General features: G+C 41.6%; 1 protein-coding gene across 3 annotated transcripts; it reads left to right on the forward strand.

The window, feature by feature from the left end:
* Positions 1-563: 563 nt before the first annotated feature.
* Positions 564-8,093, forward strand: lnpa (limb and neural patterns a). 3 transcript variants are annotated; one of them, XM_084689405.1, is made up of 13 exons: positions 564-657; positions 1,778-1,866; positions 2,100-2,141; positions 2,707-2,894; positions 3,005-3,063; positions 3,152-3,192; positions 4,071-4,154; positions 4,264-4,315; positions 4,405-4,626; positions 5,620-5,725; positions 6,065-6,135; positions 6,496-6,717; positions 7,056-8,093. In XM_084689405.1, exons 2-13 carry the CDS (start codon positions 1,840-1,842, stop codon positions 7,235-7,237), a joined length of 1,296 nt encoding a protein of 431 aa, XP_084545531.1. In that variant the 5' UTR covers positions 564-657; positions 1,778-1,839; the 3' UTR covers positions 7,238-8,093. The 3 variants fall into 3 exon arrangements, with proteins under 3 accessions (XP_084545531.1, XP_084545532.1, XP_084545530.1); XM_084689406.1 differs by lacking the exon at positions 564-657 and adding an exon at positions 677-892 and having other exon boundaries at positions 7,062-8,093; XM_084689404.1 differs by lacking the exon at positions 564-657 and adding an exon at positions 678-892.
* The last annotated feature ends 13,816 nt before the right edge of the window (positions 8,094-21,909 follow it).

Here is a 21,909-nt window from a genome sequence, read left to right on the forward strand (position 1 = left end):
GATTCGACAACAATTCTTGGTAAATATATTGCAGACAAATAGATCATGAATCACGAAGAAGTCAAAACAGTTTTATGCCCAGTTTTACTATGGTTATTTATCAGTTTAATTGTTAAAGATTTGTATTTACATTTGATCTTATTCTTGGTGAAACCACTTGACGTTTACACTAATGTATGCCACCGAATTTAAGTTGATAGGCCTATGCATTGGGAATTGTTCATAGAATAAGCTTTTACCGTTGGTTCGCGGAAGTTTTCTTCACATCGTTCAAAACGTGATCTAGACTGTTTTGTAATTGAACGAATGTATTATCTTACAAACAGGTGCAATCTATTAGCTTAAAACTATTGTCAAACGATGACAGGGCGTCACATGAAGGTGATTGGATAGTCACTTTGGATTTGCATTGTGCCCACGTTCTAAATTCACAACAATTACATTGAATTTAAATACAATTTATTTAAAATGTATTAACCCCCATGCTCTAAACGTGTACAATGTTGCTGAACTGAAATGTAACCATCTCGAGTCTTGCTTCCCGCATTGTTTTCAAGAGGGACGGTGCCTCTATCACGTGACAGAGTTCGAGACGGCTTCAACCGAGCATCGACGAAGCAGAGGCTGCATAAAGCGGATCTTGGACCAGTTCTACGTGTAAGGATGATTGTTGATTTAGGACAACAACCGACCCTGGTTCATAGCTTGGTCGGAGCAATCGCACCATAGCTCCACATAGCTGAATTTTGACGCGGTGAGAGAGCTGGTCGTTTCTGCTAAAAGGAACAAGCTAGTTAGCTAGCTAGCCTAGCCTAGCAAGCAACTTTATTACCTAGTACTACACAGCAATACGAACCCTGGGCAGCTAGCACACTATCATCCTCCTGTCCAGGTAATATAGCGCTGTCTCTACTCTCGTCTCTACGTACTAGGCTAACCAGCTTGGTTTGTTAGTAGTCAAGAATAACGAATTCGGTGTGACGTGTTTTAGGTTGCAAGAAAACTTGGGATTTGTTCATTGGTTAGTGAAGGTAGCAATAGGGGCGTATCTACCTACTGTAACTAAATGGGTTTGGTTCAACTACCTAGTAAACTGGCTAACTTAGTTAAAGTACAACAAAACTTCAGTCAATAGGATCGAGGACCTTCTAGTTTTAAACTCAAGTGAAACTTAACATAGAATTGCTACACGGCACGACTTGCAAGGTCACTTGATAAAGTGTGTCTGGGTAGTGTAGCTAGCACTAGCTACTTTGGGTAATACGTATAACTTTTATTAAAGGTGTTCGTCGAATGTAATCTTCCTTGGACGTGTGCATTATGTATCATGTGCACAGCATGGCTAACTAGTGCTGCAAAATTGATACAGCCTAACTTCAGCACTAGCTAGGTAATTGACAGACTAGTCTGTATAAACTGACTATAAACAGAAGTTGGGTAAGGTTTCACTTGATTCTATACAGACTGATATTCTTTGTGTGTTTGACGTTAAAACAAATTAAATAGACCCAGAGTTGTGTTTATTCCTGCAATCGTAAACTTCCCTGTCCATCTAAGATTAGCTAGCGAATTGCCTGCCTTTACACACCAGTCCAGTGAATCATTACCAAGTTATCAGTATTCATAGATTTTACCTTGCAAGGAGCCTACTGTACCTAGCCAGCTCGAGCCAGCTCGCTTTCCAGTGTTGATTCAGTGGTTCATCTCTATCTGATCCGGTGGTTATTTTCAGTATTGTGTAGAACGAGATTTAACCAGGCTTACTTTTGGTCAACAGGTGCAGGGAAGTGTCAGAACATAAGAGTGGTCTAAAGTGGCAGACCACATAAGGCCTTCGACATGGGAGCTCTAGTGTCTCGGTGGAGGGTATGTATAATTGGGCCTAGCTTAGAAACTGCAATAATAAAAAGTTTTAGTAGCCGACTAGCTGCGAGAGACTAGCTGTTTCTCATGCAAGCTTAATTCAAGACCATGTTATTAACTCTCTCTGGTCACTGTTGCGTAATGCCTTTCTGTTGCTTTACATGAGGACTGCCCAACCAGACTAAGGAAATTTATCAGCTGAAGAGCCTAACCTTATTTTGTGCCCCCCCCCCCAGGCTAAACCTTCTACTGTAGAGGTGTTGGAAGGAATAGATAAGGTATGTATTAATTTTTTGGCAACATACTTACAGGCTGTTGGTGCTTTGGAAGTATTTTGAGGTTGTGGTCTTTATTGACCTGGTTACGCAGCACTGCAGTGAAGCGGCGTTTCCCCCGCTCTCGTCTCCTAAGAGTGACAGACACACATGTTACCTACACTGCCACCCTATCCTTGTGGACTGAGAACGGTTGCCATGCTAAGACAAAAATATTTTGAGGATGAAGTAACAAAGACAACCAATGGTGTATAATTTTGAAAAGGCAAAAATAGGAAACGCAATAGATTTTCAGCTTGAAAACTAGCTTGTGTTAAATTAAATAGGTTTCATACAACATTAAACAGGGGGTAAGTTGCATGATTTCATTAAAATAACCCATTTAGCTTGGCCTTAATAATTCCCTTGTTCAATTAACAGGAGAGGTTGGTTTGGCCCCTGATTGGGCCAAAGAACAGACATTATAATGACCAATTATTTAGTTTTTTTGTTGTTGCAATAATTTAAGATAATATTCATGTGGTCTTTGTGTGTTAAGTTTAATAAAATGTCATCCCTATTTTCCCAGGATATACAGACTCTTGAAGAATACAGAGAGAAGTACCAAAGACAGTTGAAGATATGGGTCGGCAGACTAATTTTTTATTCATGTCTGCTGTACCTAATCGCCTGCACAGTTGTTTACCTGTGGTACCTTCCCGAACAAACAATGGGCCGCCTTATATTGTCACTCCCCTTTTTAGTATTTCCAATATTGTGAGTATCACCCTGTCAGTATTTGAGCTCAAATGGCGAAGCTTACCATGGCTGGCCATAATCCATATGGTTAAGTTGTTGAACCCATTTGTTGTTTGTCTGTTCCACAGAATATGGTTGCTTAGAAAGATGCTGATAGTTCTGTTTTCAAGGAGAACAGAAAAAAACAGTAAGATATTGCTTTTAACTGTCCAGAGTGCAAATTGTGCAGTGTTCTTTATCATGGAGTGTTGAAATGTAATATTTTTGTATCGCAGATGAGAAGTTGGAAGACTTGAAAATACAGAAAAAGAAAATAGTAAGTTCAAATAGAGGCCTGTGTTTCCTTTCGCTTGATTTTCTGCTGAGTGTATGACAATGCTTCTTTTGGTATAATGGCTTCCTTTATACAGTATTTGTGGTTATAATAGCTCCTTCTTTACAGTATTTGTAGTTTGCGTTGAACATGTTACTAAAATCTATCCTTCAGGGGGGTCACCTTGAAGCCTTCACCTACATTAACTCTCTACATAACACACTTGTTAAACACACAGTTGACTATTCTAAACTAAGCCTGTATGTTTTTGCGTTTATTGATCTTTGAAAGCACTTTGCCGTGAGATAATTGCGTCTTTTAATAGACAATCTAATATCAATGCAGACAGCAGTTAATTGACATCGAGACTTTACTCAGTAAAGCACATCTCTTAGATTAATATACTTTGGTGCTAAGTGAAAATAAATCTTAGAAATTGCTTGTCATCCTCTGTCATGTCTAATAACTTTCAATAATTATGGCTGATGGATTTTCACACTCACATTATCGAAGTAGTGCATGTAATTATTCTTTTCATTATGTGTAAACAATTATCAGTTTTGGTATTTCCTTGAAACGATGCTCCTCAACAGCAGAAATGAATGCTAAGAGATTTTCCACTGTGCCTACATGGCAGTAATGGTAGAATTGCAGATGTCACAGCAGATATGCCTGACAACATGGATGGGGCTAATATGACTTCATGCAAGAGTAAGCATTGATGTAACCTAACTGGATTTGAACAGAATGAAATGAATGTACTGCTGCAGATTTAGCACATCAATCATTCATAAATGATTGGCGATAATTGACGTGTACATCTGAACAAGAGGTCTCGGGAATATTATACATTTTTTATGATTTATTTTTCTGTTTTACAGCTTGAAGAGGTGATGGAGACTGAGACTTATAAAAATGCCAAATTGATTCTGGAGAGATTTGATCCAGACTCCAAAAAGAAAGCTGTAAGTATTAAACCTGCCCCAGAACCCATAAATGCTCTGTTTGACTTAGATTCATACATAGGATCTCCAAAGAGCATGTCAGTTCTCATACTGTCCCATTTGGATCAAGGAGCTGGAACACACTCCCCTTAGACCTCAGATGACTCCAAAACCTGGCCAAGGTAACTCACCCCACTGCCAAGCTCCTTACTAACCCCTCCTCCCTCACCGCTGTAACTGACTGGGCTGTCTGCACCGTTTCCTGCTGTAGACCTGCGTCAGCGCCATGTCACTCCCAGGGCGTCCCCGGCCGCGGTGCTTCCTGCGGGCAGCGCTGCAGCCCGGCCTCCCCTAGCCCCCGGGGCCACCCACACAGGCCCGACCCCCCTCTCCGCTCCTGGTGGGCCCCCCGAGAGGAGCCTGTCTGCTGGAGCTGCTCAGCAGAGCCTGATGAGGAGGCCCCTGACCCCCGGCACACCTGTTCCAGGACTGGGTGAGTTAGCCGCACACAGGGGGACCACATCATAATGGGCTCCATTAAGGTGCCATTTACCCATCCCCGTCTCCCCAACCTGTGAGGACAAGTATGAAGACACAGTATGGTTTGGCACACTATGACTCATTAAGTATAGGTGGGTGATTTGAATATTCCATAGAATAATTTGTGAGTGGAAACAAACCAAAGGTAAAACTTTTTGGAAAGGGAAAACTCATACTTGGAATGTACCTGGAGTGTGGCAGGATAATTTACTATGGAAATGAGTGTAAACATGAGGTTTGGACTATGAACACTCCAATGGAAAGGAGTGCTAACAGAAAGAAATATAACCCCGGAGAAGGCAGAATGCTGTAATGGCCATGTGGAATGCCAACTGTGAGTGGTACAAGGAGGAAGATTACTCTAACTGTGATTAATTAGGTAGGCCCACATTTGTTCTCAGGGCAATGGTATTGGAATCCCACTAAGTGCTCTCCTAATGCCAGGTAAAATTACCTTTGGCATTGGGCGCACCTTGCAAATGTTTTCTATGGCTTGATACTATCAAGCACTTTTTGTGGAAAATTGAAAGTGAAAAGCAATTTGATACAAAGAGTCACCGCAGAGTTTCCATATGTTGGTAAATTAATAAGCAGCAGGATACTGAGACTTTGCCAAGTCTCACAGAAATGACCAGTCATCTTCCTATGATTGCTCTTGATGTGAGATTATATTAATTACTGCTCACTAACTCAGCAGGGACACTGCAGCACGTGCTTTGCAAGGGAGATTCATTTACAAGTCATTATGCAGGGAGGGGTAAAACCCCACGGCTTTCGCAACATTCATCACAGCTCCTGCAGCAAACGGTGGATCTGGTCTCGCTGACTTCACGAATCCCTCTCATCTTAACGTGTGCGTGTGTACGTGTGCGCGTGTGTGCGCGTGTGTGTGGATTTAAACCTGCTTCCTCAGACTGGGTGTGGAGCTAATGTTGTGTTTTCACAGGGATGCATCCACCAGGCCCCCCACTGGCCCGGCCAGTTCTACCCAGGGACAGAGGTGCTATGGACAGGGTCATTGAGTACCTTGTCGGGGATGGACCTCAGAATAGGTAAAGCAGAGCTGCACTTGTTTTATATATCATGCATAAATGTATATAGATATATATACACACATTTTTTAAAATAAAAATAAAAAACTGATCAGAAGAACTGTAACACATGAATGCACGGTCATCTCTGAGTAAAAGGCAGCCCCATTCTGCCGTTCCATCCTGGCACCAAGTGCAGCCTATTTTCCTCCGAGTGCACCAATGAACATTTCCACTGGCGATTGTATTAGTGTGTGTGACGCTCCCGACCAGAGAAGTGTCACCCTATATCAGTAAAATGATCTTTTGTTAATATCGGTGCATCTATGTGTTCTGATCCCGATGCTTCTCTCCCTCCAGATATGCGCTCATATGCCAGCAGTGTCTGTCCCATAACGGCATGGCATTAAAAGAGGAATTTGAATATGTTGGTAAGATTTAGCGAAACACAACTCTTGTCTGTCAGTCTCCATCAAACACTGTGCCTTCCCTTGCCCTCTAGCATTTGGCAGAACGGTATATCACACGGCTCTTAAAGTCCTCTGCTTCCACCGGCCTCTGTAAGCAAAAAGACTGCATGTAGATTGAATATGCAAACTACTGCTTCACATCGATCGGATACATTTATGCATCTTCGACACTCCCCCCCTCCCCACCAGCACCACCCCTCAGAATATCATGGGTTTCATTTTCATACAGATAAATCTGCATCCACGAGAAAAGGCATGGCAGTCTTTCGGGCGCCGGAGCGAGCGCTTTGAGCATGGGTGTTTTGGTGTGTGTCGTTGCAGCCTTCCGATGTGCGTATTGTTATTTCCTGAACCCGGCGAGGAAGATCAGACCCCAAGCTCCCCGACTCCCTGAGATCAGCGCCGTGAGGAAGTTGTCGTCCGAAGCCCCCGCGTCAACACCACCTGCCTCTGACGCAGATGATGGGCCCCTGGATGCAGGCGTGGGGCCCCTGGATGCAGGCGTGGGGCCCCTGGATGCAGGCGTGGGGCCCCTGGATGCAGGTACGGCCCCTCTCCTCCTCCATGGTCATCACTCTCTGGAATGAACACATTCGGGGAAGTAATTGGTAATGTTTCCCTTTGAGCAATCATGCGTCACACGTGGAACAGAACGGCTCGCCCTTTTTAATCGGCTCATCCTGATTAATTACATTGATATAATGTGTATGTAATTTATGTAATGTGTGCGTATACAGTATATAATCATTTTCTATTACGTTTAGCGACCAGAGGTTTTTAGTGGGTCATGCACAAATGAAAACAGTACAGGAAGGCCTTCTGTGCGTATACTGTAGGCTTTGTGGCCATTTCTGAAACCTCCTGTTCCTTCTTGTAATGAGATCCAGATGGGACGACGCTAGCTGCCCCGCTTGCGAAGGAGAGCCAGACCCCAGAAGGCAGCCCTGAGCCCGGGAGCCAGACCCCAGAAGGCAGCCCTGAGCCCGGGATCCCGGAGCCCCAAGACGTCCCCTCGGAGAAGTCCGACCCGGAGCTGGAGGTGTCTGCCATGGAGGTGGAATAGGATGTCCGTCACCGCAACTCGTCAGTCATGCTGGAGCTCACTTGTGTGAGCATAGTTTTCGTCTTTCTTTCCTTCCTTCTTAAGGGAAGTTTCTTATGGTTTAAGTAAATATCTGTTGCAGATGAGAGAGGCAGAATGATAGGCCAGTGGTTGGCAGTCTGCCCCCTTGGAAGGGGGGGCTCATTGCAGTTCTTATTCAACCCTTTTCATGTCCTTGGAATAGTAACAATGATCTCAACTGTACTGTATGATCATCGGAGTGAAACTCAACAGCCAGAAGGAGTCAACTTCACTTTTCGTTTACATGCTCAATACGTTCATGTCCTACACTAGCACTTCTTTACAAAAAATGGACTCTCTGTATAGCATAGTGTGATCCAATTAGTTTTATCCTTTTGTGTAGTTATTTTTTGCATACGGAAAAGTCATTAGCTACTGTATAGTATTCTTGTCTCACAGAATGTCGTATATCCGTGTTGTTTTGTAAAATGAAATGGGTATGGTGTGAAATGAAATGCTTGTATTTATAGGAAATTATATTTATAGATAGTTTCTCCAACCCAGTGCCTTTCAGAACAGTATTATATAGGTTTGGGTATTCCCAGGCTACATGGAGCTAGCCATATGTTTACACAGTAAGGGTACTGCCATAGGAGTGCTGCCATAGGAGTGCTGGTTGTTACAAATACAGAACAGCTTGGTACTAGACCTTAGTGCCTTTTACATGTTTCATGAATAGAAATTGGAATTAAGAAAGACAATGAAGTCATCATTGTAGGCTACCTATGTTTGTTCGTGGTGTCAATGCCATATTTCTTCTTATTGAGATGATATTTAATAAAAGTTTAAAAAACAATGGCCCTGTGTCTTTCATTCCTTTGGTTATGGTCATTGTTTTGTGAGTGTGTTGTTTGGTTAAAATTGATTTGTCATGGCGTAGAGAGTCATTGGTGCAAATCCCCTTTTATGTAAAAGGATCCATTGTAAAAGGAAAAGTGGGAGAAGAAAAGGCATAATTTTGGACCATTATGCCGTATACTTTTACAGAGGAATATGTGAAGCCATTATGTTCCACTCACTGAAAATGAAATCTGGAGTTAAAAGGTAGTTTTAGCCTCCGCCTCCTGTTCCCTGCCTCTCACCACGGGATGTTTAAAAGAACACGTTAAAACATTCCATTTTCATTAGCCAGCCAATTCTAGGTTGTGATCATTTTATTTGAGCTCATTGATCATTTCAGACAGCGTAAGATAATGGTGTTGACTCTCCGCCCCGATCAGTCTTGATTGCTTGACCCTCTTCATTTGCGAGCAGGGAGACATTGCTGCTACAAAGTTGCTCTCAGTCTCCTCGCGACCCCTTTCCCCTGAAGATACACCATAAACTGTTGGTGGGGTCAACTTCCCACATTTTATCTATGGGTTTTGATAATGTATGTTTACAGAGGCCTGACCTCCTGGGCTTAGTAATGCATCAATGTGACACCAACAGTACTGCCTGATTCCACAGCATGCTGCTTGAGGTTGACCTCTGACAACAGCCAAACAGGAAAAACTAGGACATCAATAGGACACTGTTTGAATGGTTCCCCCCCCCCCCCCCAACACTAGACTGTTTAATAGTAGCATGAATCGGCACTGTTCCACAGCTTATTTAATAAAGATTCTCCATGACACATTTGTTGTGTTAAACATTTGTGCAAATGGTTTTGTGATTTAGGATAGCTGCTGCATTACATCCCTTTTATCAATTTATGTGTTTTATATTTCAATTTGACAACTCAAGTCAGGAAAATTGATTGTTTTAGAAGAGGTGTTTGCACTCATACCCTTCAATGTAGTAGTTCAGTAGTAGTTTTTCATGTTAAAAAAAAATCCTATTTGTGGATGATTTTTACCTCAGGGACAGAGGGAGTGATTAGAAACAGATGCAAGGTTGTTCATCTTTTTTTATTTTTTATAAACTATGCTCTCAACTATTTTGAATCATCCTTAGAATAACCTCTCATGGCAGATGAGAGAGATTCCATCTAAAACACACTGACCATCTATGACCCGATCCACTATTCTGCTGTTTCTGCTAAGTCCATTGTGAATTGCTTGACATTACTGAATGACAAGCAATTCAATAATCAATATCTGGGACCACTACAGTTCACTAAGCAGATCGTAAGTAACAACAGCGTGCATCTCTGACCTGCAGAACAACCTTCTGTATTTCACAGTGGAGCAGCAATTCAAAGAGAGACTGTATATATGATGGAAAAATGAATGTACCTTAAGGCTTTTGAGTCGCTATTTGTTCAGACAGTAGAGAGATTGCATCTGCTCCATGTCATCAGTGAGCCGCTAATTGATTTTCAAGGATGACAAATGACACACAGGGCCCCAGTGCCAAGGTAATTGTGTGCAGCGTATCAGAATGTACAGCGGGGCTGTCCCAAGGTCCATACTCCTTTTTATACTCATCTTTCAGATGTGCATTCGGGGCCACTTGACTCAAATTTATACTGATCTTTTATTTATACCCAGAAAAAATGGCAGATAAGAAACATAAGTGTTCTTGATATTGTGTTTTGTCATATGTAGCAGCCAAAGATTGAAATCCTGCGAAACAATTTTCTGAAGAAATGAAAGAGCGTGGCCTTGTGAACCCTGGAGGAAAATAACCCTGCTGTACCAGGCAGAATATGAAACAGAGCCACGGAATAAGTAAAATAGACAAGTGCACCAGGCTTGTCACTTTTCCATTTGCTGCTCCCGAGTGTGAGCACTTCAAAACTTCTCCTCATCTCAGTGAAGACCCTCATTGTTATCCCTCTATGTACTGAATACAAACGATACACGGTGTCACAGAGGCATCGTACAACATACACTTTTAGAGAAATACTATGTTTCTGCCACATAAAGCTTGGGACGACAGAAACTATATAAATACGTCTTTGAATGGAGCGTTAAAGCTTGATCCGATGGGGTGTTGAAGATGAAGGGAAGGAACTTGGATTGGAGTCACAAAAGCAATTAACACGCATGGAATATTAGAGATCACCATGGGTTCCTGACAACAGCATCATTACACTGTAATAAGAACACCATCTCCTTCAGAGAAGCATTAAAATCAAATTAGATGATATGAGAGTTGGCCTTGATAGTGTATGATATGAGAGGGTGTCTGAGCACTTGATATCTGGTCATTAGCTCTTGGCTACTTGGACTTTAAATGCCACTTGACAAAGTTGAGTGGCATAAATTCATTTGACAAAAGGTCATCAGCCACAGAGAAATGAGTTTTTAAAAATCAAATTATCATTTGAAACCACCGAACACAATTAGAGGGGGAGGGGGTGGTGCAGTTTCTCACCGCATTTCAGTTATTCGTGAATGCTTGTCATTGAGAGTGTATCACACAAGTAATAAACAACTCGGAAGTCATTAACACAACAATGACATTCAGAGTTTAGACGTTTTTGAAAAGCAGCATTGCCATTTTCCCCTTGCCCCAGCTGTGGACAGGAACAGAAGCATCGCCATTTACTTTCTCGTTTTTTTTTCTAGTTACCAAACACAACAATTTTTTTTTAAACGTTACACAGAATAGCTCCGCACATCCTGGACAGGAAGCCAGAGAATGGACCAGGACACCACAGTCCTGGCTCCTCCTCATGCGGAAATCATACAAAGCATCCTGCTAGCACAACGTTCATTTTATGGCTTCATCTATTACCACTCTGTCATTGTTAATTGTCTTCTTTTTACCTCTGCAGGATTCTCCAAATTGGTCCTATCGAATGTGACATGAAGAAGAGCATTAAGCATCTGACAAGATGATATCTAAGTTCAATTTCCTGCTCCTCACCTGATTTATACCTTCAGCAGATCATTTTCCTTTCTGTCATAAAGACCTCTATAAATCAGTGGTGCTTATGGAAGCGCTTCAGAACAGGGGCCCTGGATCTGTGTCCCTTGTGTTCGCTATTAGGAAGCTATTACAGACACATTTTGCTCCTTCAAACAAAAATGATCAAATCTAATACCGGTAAGATTAGAGAGATTAAGAGGGAAAGGGACGGAAGAGATGCAGGATGCAGGAAGACCTGCTTCTAAACAATATGCTCTAAATTCAATAAAAACAGGACTCTTTTCTGGTGACACCATTATCCATCTGTTTGGACAAAATTGCTGTATCATGGTATAAATCTGTGATACAAGTGACATATCCTCTAAAATAAAAGGGAACATTAACTGCTCTATCTTCTTGAGGCCCTGGGACTAGCTGGCTATAAGCTCACTCAAGTGTGATGGCAGTTATACTGTGTTTTACTAGACTGCAGACAATTATCCTTTGCTCCTCTCCCCTTAGAAGACAAACTGCCATGGCTTGAGCTGAAATGATTTCAAATAGATTTTCCAAAATGTCTGTCGCTAGATTGCTTCCATACATTATTTCACTTAAATGGAGGGGGAAAAGAAGGGAGCAAATCCACAAATCAATCACAACATCCCCGCTTTACCAGACGGAAAGAAAAAATAAGCTTTCTTTCAATGTTTGTGTATATGTGTGTGTGAAAGAGGGGGGGGGGGTTCAAAAGACCGTCAGGGACAGTTATGGGATGTGGAGTCCTGTCTGTTCTGTGTGTCACTCATCTTGTGGACACTTGTGTCCTCGGAATGAGCTAGGGTAGCTGCCTGCGCGGGGCTAGCAGGCTACGCTGTAGCTAAGAGTGACATGTTGTATAATGAATGGAATTTCTGTCATTTGATGACAAAACTGTAACTCTCTGAACAAGGGGACTGAATTCCAATGTGATGTGCGTGCCATCATTTCACTTAGGAAAGAAGGGAGAAGACAATGAATGTATACTCAAAACATAAGCAATGACTATATCACAAAGTGCTGTGTGTTTAACTGTTTGCTTTTACTGTTTTCCATGTATAAAACGTACTGTCTTACTCGGGGCAGGATACACATTTTACATTTCTACCAATCAACTTCAGCATGAGACATAGGTATCTACCGTTAATATGTTGTTCTATTAAATAGAGCAGCCGTACAGATTAAGACACCACTGCAATTCAGCATTACAGTCACATTTATTACATTTACTCTGGATGGCTCAAACAGCCATGCATGACTCAATCCATCTCTGTTTGTAGCACACAGATTTTAAGAGATGAATCTGAAAAAAAGTGCCACAAATGTGCAGAAATTGTGCTGAATTGTAACAATGGATAAATTAAAGAGCTGCTTCACTGATTTCCATTTTGTAAATGAAAGAATCCCAACTTCTCATGTTTTTTTTTCCCCATAACTTGAACTCCTTTGTGTGTCTTCAATAATCTGTGTATTTCAACCCAACGTTTGGATGGAAATAAAACAATGATCTGTTACACAAACAATCCACACATTGACCCGTTGGAGTGGAAGGCAATTGAAAACTATCACTAAAATGAGACAGAACACATGAACGAGAGTGTAGGATGATTCTTCATTCAATCATGTCTACTGGCTTACAGGTCTCACAACTTAAAAATTATTCACATTCTTTGGTTTTTGGGGCGTTTGGTTCACAGAGATATGCCATGCAGCACTGACTAGCATGACCACACCTTTAACATTAGTAGAGCAGAAAACAATGATTCGTTGTATTTTTTAAGGGTAAGGATGTCACAATGAGTGTGGTCTTATCACAAACTGAAATGTTTCTGTAATAAATGCTGTTAAATCTATTCATGAAAATCAATAACAAATAAGTATCTACAGCACACATCAGCAAGAGACTACCAGTGGACACTTTTCTTTTCTCCGGAGCCCCTTGGGTCCCTATAGATCTAGTCTGCGGGTGGGAATGGACTGCTCAACTGCACATGTTGCAGCTATTTCACTCTTATATGGTCTGTTATCTACAAGGACAAATTTCAGGTAATCAGGAACCAGTAAAATGTTGACTGGAGTCTATTGCTTGTGTCCTTGACCTTCGGTCGAACTGCTTCAAGAGCAATGTTCACTGTAAAAATAACTGTACGCCGCACCAATAACTCCAAAGGATTAAAGCCAATACTTTGAGTGTCTTGTCTTCAGCATGCGTGGTGGATCATCTTGCCATCTAAAAATAAATGCTTTGGAGGCCAATGGACAGCAGGGTACAAAATATACCGTGGTATCTACAATGGTATTGATTTCACTTGTGAAAACATTTGCACACTGCAAGAACATGTGAACACTGCTGCATGGCTCACTATAATATGACTGCCCCAAAGCAATGGTCATTGAAGTAATGATCTCAAAACAACTTTGTTGGGAAGATCGTCTTTGGCGTGCAACTTTGCAGTGAGTATTTGCCAGGCAGTCTTTTTTTACAGAAATATTCCCCGTTGCCAACCGTAATTAATAGCTTTACAGTCTTTGAGGCCATAATGCTCATCAGTTATTAATTAGAAATTTATTTTACTGAATAAATAATGCTCATGATTGATGATGGAACTAGTAATTGGGCTCCACGAGCAATACACAGGGGAAAGCCTTCACTTGGAGGTATTAGATACTGCTCTGAAACTGGGGCCGCTGTTCCTGCCATAAGTCAATTCACTGTTTGGGCCTAGCAGGCCGAATAGTTTCTGGATTTAGGATTTTTTCAAGTTTTTTTTTTGAAGCGACACGTAAGAGAAACCACTGTGAGGCTGCACCACAGCTTATGCACTGTGGGGGCCTTCTAATGTGCCAAATTAATCATCTAATGCCAAAAACGATCAGCATGAGTATCTTACTGATTATTCCTTAAATTGTCCAATGGGCAAATGGCAAAGCCATTTTTCCATCGCTTAACATTACATTTTCTGTTTTGCACATCAACCATATACTGTATAACGTTGAGTTCGTAGTGCTATAGCCAAAAATGTTGTGGCAATGGTATTAGTTGAATAGGCTAAAGTATGTTGATTAGTTAGATTAGATTAGTTTGGTCTAATGCCAGTATTTAACTTGGGGATAATTCCAGGAATCTCTGTTAGTCTATCTGTCTGTGTTTGAGTGCGTGCGTGTTTGTGTCTGTGATAAGTGGCTCAATTATCTCAACCGGGAACTGTAGGAAGTTGATCATCGGTCGGTATATTGCTCAGGACCCAAGGTGCCGTGACCCAAGGTGCCGTGTCGCGCGTAAAGTTGTTTGGGTGAGCAGTTTGTGTTAGCGAGAATGATATTTAGAACAGGCCTACAGTAAATATGAGCTTAAAACACGTTTGTTGCCATGTTGAGCTACACTAAACGACGGGGGCATGCATTTCATGAGAAGAAATAGTGCACTCTGCACTCAGCAGTACCCAGCGATGAAGTCATGGATCTAGCGAGCCTGATCAGGCACCGAGTTGAGTACATTTGAGACTGAGGCGTGGACGAGCCTGTCCAACGCGTGTCACAGCCTTTTCAAGGGATGGAAGCTCAACAGCGACTGGGCCATTAATTTCCACTGATACCGCATGAGGGAAGAAAGTTATCCAAGCTTCTCAAAATGTCTTATTCTCTTAGCTAGGTTTCTTAATGTTAATAAGTTGTTTCAATAGGGCATCCTGTCGCAGTTCAGCATTCATTAGGCCATGAAAGCTATTGTGCATTTGAATGAACTTCTATACAATATCATGTTCGATATTTACTGTAGTAGCAACGAAAGGCAAAACTGAAAACCGTATCTAATCGGTAGTAACGGCATGGTTGCTAAGTTACAAAATTCTCTTGGGCCTCCACACTGCACGCTGCAGTCTTTTTAAAATGACGGGGGAGAACTGTGAAAACTCAAGCCATCTATGGCTCAGTATTGATTTTACACAGAAGATCCGAGCACTGATGATAGGATTTTTGATATATTTTCTTGCTACTGCAGGTCCCTTTGGAGTCCTGTGAGGAAAAACCCGTCAATATACACCTATTAGAGTCTCTTGATCTGTGCTCATGAAATCCTCTACTTTCAACCATACTGCAACATAATGGTGTGGTTGTTTGTCAAGAATAGAACCATGATGTTTCAAAGATAAGTCATCAACTTGCTTATAGGTATTTTAGGTGAAAGATCTTTTTTTATTTTCTTGGTCTAATAAGGTCTAATAATAACTGACAGTTTAGGCTCAGCTATGGTATAGGGCAGCAATACCAACCAATACCACACTCACCTTATAAAGGGAACCCCCACTGTAGCTACAATCACCTGTCACCCAAACAGGGCATGAGCAATAGCAACACCCACAGACACCCTTCTTAGCAGTTTGTGTGCTATTAGCAATTTATAATGGTGATCAAAAAGGAGTCAGTGGAGAATCAAGACAACTGCCTAGCTGTACCCCTAATTGGGCCTGTGTTCTCCTTCTGATAAATGGCTTGTGACTACCAGGGTCTCTTAGAATTGTATGCTTTAATAGGCCACAGTAACTGGATTTACTAACAGATACCGGGTCAGAAAGGAGATGGGGAGCAGAAATGTTAATTAATATCAATAATGGCCAATTATTATTTTGACAGAGGGATCCAAGCTAGCTGTGTGCTCTAATGACTCTGAGCTAACTTGAAGGGAAACACTGGCAAATTAGCATAACTGTGTATGCACACTCCATGGAGGTGCCCAGCAAACATCTGTTATGTTAGAAATTCAAATAGAATTCCTATTAGTAACACTGGCTGTGGTTGCATAATCAGCTATTCTTCTCTGGCCATTTTGGAGGCACTAACAATGCCCCTGTGACTGGTGTTACTCCTCCCTCTGGGGCTCCCAATCAGACCAGGCCCCATGTGGACCCGGGCCGGACGGCTGACAAGCGAAAGAGGACTCCTGACGGGGACTTTGTAGGGGCCACTGTCTGGGATCATTCATCTCATCCATGACACTTTGTTTGAGATGGGAGGGGGGGTGGGGGGGTTGAAAAAAATATATGTTTTAAACGTAGAGCAGGTAAAAAGGGTTATGAATTCATTAGGGCATGTGTTTTTGACCGGCTGGGCTGCAGCCACTTATTCTGCTTGCTCAAATGTGTGTTTTTGTATTTCCCCTGCTAACCAGTGTTTCTTGTTGAGGGTGCCTTGAGTTTCTTGAAATAAGTGATTTATGCCATAAATTCTATGCCGATACTGAATATATGCATGAAATCAAACAGATCCGAGCGGTGGGATTTCCTGCTTTGAAAGTCTTATGTTTAATAACCACCTCCACTCACTAGTGATCCAATAGCTGTTTTTGATGAAGAATCACCTAATTTAAAGATGTTTTACCCCCTCATGGAACCAAAAATGATGAGGCTTATGAATTGTTTTTTTAAAGAAAAATTCCACCCCATCTTTCTGTTTGAGTTATCATATAACAACAACCAATGTTATTAATAATAATATTATTCCCTAGAGCCAAACTTTTGCCATGGTAACCTCAGATGTCATCTACAACATAAAGAGAGCCATGTCTCAAATCCTGTATCACTCTCGGCGTCAATGAGTTAATTCCCGTAGCAATTTTACCCTTGCTAACTGTAACATTCTGTGAGACTGTGCCAGCCTTTAAGACTTACAACAAAGTGTGACCTTCTCTAATATAATCTAAGCATGTAATTTCCTCTAGTGGAATGTCATGTCCGATCAGAGCTGGGTTGGTAGCTCTGTGTTGAGTCCTGATCAGAGCAGTGCACAGCAGGAGGTGTGGTGAGGCTAAGTCTCAAGCAAAGGTTCCCCTGGAGGGCAAAATTGACATTGTCTGCATATCCCTACTTCATTTGGCAGGGCTCTGTGAGATGTTTTGACATGGTGTAGCCTTGAGGTCCTAGTCCTCAGCGTTGTTAGTTGTACTTGACTATCATCCCAGCAGGACGCGTTTTTAAATATGAATTACAGATGGGTTTTGGCCAGTTAATGTGGTTTAATTAATTTCAGGGTTGTCCGATCAACTTGATACTGCACAGCAAGATGGTGAGGTGTGAGTAGTGTCGCTAGCTGCGGCCCGTCAGAATCCAAATTAATGTAGAGAGGATGTAAAAAATCAATAAACGTCGAGGGGGAAAATATTTTTGATCTTGGTGAACATTTCTTTTGGCTATAGGCAAGAGCTGGTCTTAAGTTTTAATTTGTCTTCTGTGTCAGTTTTAAAGCTATTAAAATACAACATATGTTTGGCGCACATAGTTGCTTCCAACAGATTTTGGGTGCACTATACATGAGTGGGCCACTCCATGGTTGTATACAAAATGGCTCCTTCTTTCCATTCCCTGGCCTCCGGTGTATAAATTTACTTGATGGTTTTCGTTTCTCTTTCTTAATTCATTGCAGTTGGCTTCCTCTTTGATGCAGTTCTCCTGTCCCCCAAACAATTGAAGTGGAGACAATGGAGGCATAATGATAGACCCGTGTACCAGCCATCTGTATGAGCATCTGGTCCCTTGCATCTGCACAATATGCTAGAGCAGGGAGCCTCAGTAATCTGCATAATCAGGAGAGGGCTTATCTCAGTCTAGTTAATAATCACAAGCAATCGATGCACTTCATTCCCTCACTCACGTCTGGTAGAAATAAATATATAAACTCAAAGTTTCAGTATGGCTGCCGTATCCTCTGGACTGGCTGGGGTCACAGTGTAATGCCGAGCTGTTGATTTTGCCCCGGAGCTACAGAATTAGACCGCACTCAATTTCATCTTTTCATGAATACCATAATTAGGCCACTCTGGGTTATCATACGATGTTGCCTGCTACACTTTTCACTTCCTACCAAACTGACAGAGCTCACTCCTTAGGCTGGGGCAATCGAAGGACATGAAACACAATCACCTTGAGAAATACGCTGGACACCGGGCCCAGTTGGGAGAGTGGTAATGTGGTTTTCACCTAGCAGTCGATAGTGTCACACTGGGGCAGATAAAACAGTATAAAATGAATTGATAATTTAACCTCCGTTCCAAAACAACTTGTTCTGCTCTCAGTCTGTAGCTTGAAAGGCTCTGTGATTAGAAGTCTATGAGGCAATTTGTGAGCCTGTTTTTCCTTGAGAGATTCATCCGTTTGACTTGAGAACAAGCTATGTTTAGTACTCCTTTGAAAAGGTTCATCCCTTTTGTTGAGATAGTGTTTCATTTGAGAAGCTTGTTTTAAGAACGTGTGGTTAGAATGTATGATTACGCTTTTGCCTCCTGCTCTGACTGGCAGGATGATTGGACACAAGGTTTACATGCCTACAAGTCATTAAATACTATCTATTACAATGCATTTTTTTTAAATTGCTTGAGGACATATAGTCATATTTGAATCGTTGGTCATCAGAAATATTTGTCCATTTGCCTAAGTCATGACAGTGTTAGTGGATATATGTAAATGTGGTTAAGCATCTTTAGAACTGAACACTTTTCTTGTGAAATGTAAAAAATTCCTTTGGGTGTCGAGAATTAAAATTCCACTTAAAAAAACAGGCCAATTTATTAAACAAAGTAATGGACAATAAGCAGACACAAAATTGACTGAATGGAAAGTATGCAATACTATTGATCAACAGAGTCTTCCTCTGGTATTCCCTTGTTGAGTTGTATATGCTCATTAAATTGAGACAATTTCTTGGACTTTGCACTTTTGAATACAGTTGCAAATGTAGAGATAATAAGTGGTGAGGGAAAAGCTTTCATTTTGTAATTATATGCATCTCAGAATCTGTTACCTTAACTGTCACCACGAAGCCTGATGCTTTGCTAATGTCTTGCTAAGTATAAGCTTTAACAAAGTACATGCTGTATGTTCAGAAGCTATGTGAAAAGACCTGCCTGTTTCAAGATAAACGCAGACAAACAAGGACAAGGTCATTCAAGAGGTACGCTCATGTCATGTAGTAACTAAAGAAATGTTTAGTCTTTTAGGTATGTAATTAGACAGGGGGGTTTGGATGCTGCACAAAGCAGGTAATGTATACATTAATTACCATATTAGATATTTATGTAAATGTATTGATGAATCACACGATGAGATAGTAATCTCATAGTTAGATGCGAAGATACATTAATTCTTCATTGCTTCCCTGCTAATTACTAGCCCATTAGCTCCATGTGCGTGCATGTTAAAACGGACGCAGAATCTCCCTCCAAGTCCCAGGATTCCAGATCCTGCTAGTGAAACATGCGTGATGTTGTGGTTCCAGCTGCTTGGCGGGAGAATGGCGCGAGGCACGTGCCACGCTCTCCCGGAGTGGCCAGGGACGCCAGCGCGCTGCAGAACTGCAGGTGCGGCTCGTTCCCATGTATCCAGGTGTGTATTGAGATATCAGAATCAGTCACCGAGTGTTTGATGTATCACCTGGGGGTTGGGTTTGTCACGGTCTGAGCAGTATATCAGAAACTGAAAGAAAAATCTGCGTAGCTCATTGGCCATGCAGATTTTGTAGCTCATCTGTACACAGGGCCGGCCCGACTCAATAAATAAACTGAACATTTGTTTAGGGCCACGCAATTGGTTCTGGGCCCCCCACCAAAAAAAAAACATTTAGAGAAAAAAAAGTTTGGGCCAATCACAGGACCCCCTACACTATTGTTAAGCGCCCCCAAAACCCTAAGGCTGGCCCTGTTTGTACACACCCAGAATTTGGCCTTAAACACTTCCTTTCCTTGGTTTTTGATGCTACTAAATGACACTGTTTGTTATCTAATAATGACAGATTGTTGCGGCAATATTATAGATGGAAACTTCAAGTGCAGTGTTTCCCAATTCTGCCATGCCTTTGCTTGTCTAAGCAGAGTGCATTAAGGCCAATTACAGCATGTTAGGAAATCTCATAAAGCTGAACTATCCATTAGGACTTGGCTTGTCAAGAGCTCATCATACAACGCCCACCCTTTCACATGAAAGGCCTGCTTACCTCTGGAATTCTAGACAGCCCTGCGAAACTTTGAATCAGCCATCGTGTCTCCATAAGCACATAAAAGGTATCCAGATTTACGGGAAGGTTTTTGTCCTAGACTCTATCTAGGGCAGCATCTGATAAACAAGCAATCTTCGCTTGAGGCTAAATGATACTCTTTGAGGTTCCTGATTTACAATGCTGTGAAGGATACATGTGTGGTTCTAGCTCAGAGGTACGCGCCACTGTGATTGGCCATCTGTGAGCTCCAAATTTGGGCTTAGGTCTTCAGCTCACAGGCTCAAGGGTTTCTTAACGAACAAATACATAAATGATGGAGGGTTTTATTCCAAGTTAATAGATGAAGAGAAATGAACTTCTCACACATGCAAATGCCTCTCAGAGTTGAGTAAATTCCCTCGATTCTTCTTGATTGAGGGTGAAGCTCAGGCGGTGTGCAGCCAATCTTGTTTTGCTGCCGTTTTAAAGGGGAACTCATAGGGGTATTGGTCCACTACATGGACTCCTTAGAGAGCTGATTAAAGGCAAATCCCTCAGTGTTTCATCCTCACTTTTTCAATAATAAATTAGTTTCACATTGCAAATGACCAGACTCGCCCCACATCCCATTACTAGTTACGGGATACAGAGGCTCATAGCTACAGACAGAGATCTTCAAAAGACAAACAAATTGTATTTTTTAAGGATCCCTTTTGTATGGCATGGCTCATACTAACTATCGTTTTTACTCCTCTGGGTAAAAAGATTCCACTCTGACATACAGATCTTCACCTTGGGGTTTGTTGTTAGAGGAACACACATTTGGACTGGTTTATGGGGATTCTGAGCTTAGGGTTTTCAAATACACCCTACTGGCATTTGGCCATTCAAATTATTCACAAAACATCAATGTTAAAAGATAAGTATTAAGGTTATCTTTAGTCCATATATAGTATTTATCACCATCTCAGTAAATAAGCCTGTAAGTGGACGTTGCAATATCAATATCACTTACTGTATGCAGGCACTGGCAAAAGTAACATTTGTATCAATTATCAATTGCTAATCAATGCCGACATTTATCCGTCAAAATCAGATAAACATGTCATCGTCTATGTAGAGTGTTAGGAGCACTGTAATTAGTATCTCTACCGGGTATTTCTAGATACTACATGTGTCCACTCAGGGAACTGACCATGTAGACCATTATCAGTCCTGTTTCAGTGCAATATCAAACGTAAATAACTTAAATTCATCATGTATTTAGATAAACAAGGACCCAAGGTCATAGTGCAAACCTTAGACCTGGGTGGTTCAAGCTAATGAATGTTACTTCTTGTAGTAGCAGACTTCAGGAGAAGAACGAGCTAATTCTCCATTTCTGACACGCACAGACTTGTGTGTGTATACATGTTCTCAGTGCATGACAGGAACTTCCGAAGCTTGTATATTAACCAGTGAATTAAACCCCAATGATAGCATTTAATGCCGTTCATGGAAACTCATGGATCATTTCCTATACCAGACTTGCATTAAAAGAGGCATTCGTTTTTAGAGTAGGTATACCATATTAGCAGGTTTACTCATTATTAAACTGTCAGTAGTATGTTTTGCTATCTTGAAGAACATGAAAAATGTAGTACACGGACAGAGAGGCACATTTCTTGCCAGAGTTTCTCTAAGACTCGACCCGGCCGTGGCTATATTTAACTGGATCCTCTCCTCTTTCAACATACACGTTAGCCTATGTGCTTGTAGTTGTAGATAACCCATAGAACTTTGGGTCACCAAGATATTTTTACCCCGTCTCGAGTGTCACCGACTGTGACCGATTTAGT

Source organism: Hypomesus nipponensis, chromosome 23 (genome assembly GCF_054491055.1).
Source record: "Hypomesus nipponensis isolate SF chromosome 23, ASM5449105v1, whole genome shotgun sequence".
In the NCBI taxonomy this organism is placed as follows: domain Eukaryota; kingdom Metazoa; phylum Chordata; class Actinopteri; order Osmeriformes; family Osmeridae; genus Hypomesus; species Hypomesus nipponensis.

Coding starts and splice junctions, on each gene's coding strand:
- lnpa (XM_084689405.1), top strand. CDS start 1,840: ATGGGAGCTCTAGTGTCTCGGTGGAGG. Junction 3,064..3,151: donor AAGGAGAACAGAAAAAAACA/GTAAGATATTGC, acceptor TTTGTATCGCAG/ATGAGAAGTTGGAAGACTTG. Junction 6,136..6,495: donor AGAGGAATTTGAATATGTTG/GTAAGATTTAGC, acceptor GTGTCGTTGCAG/CCTTCCGATGTGCGTATTGT.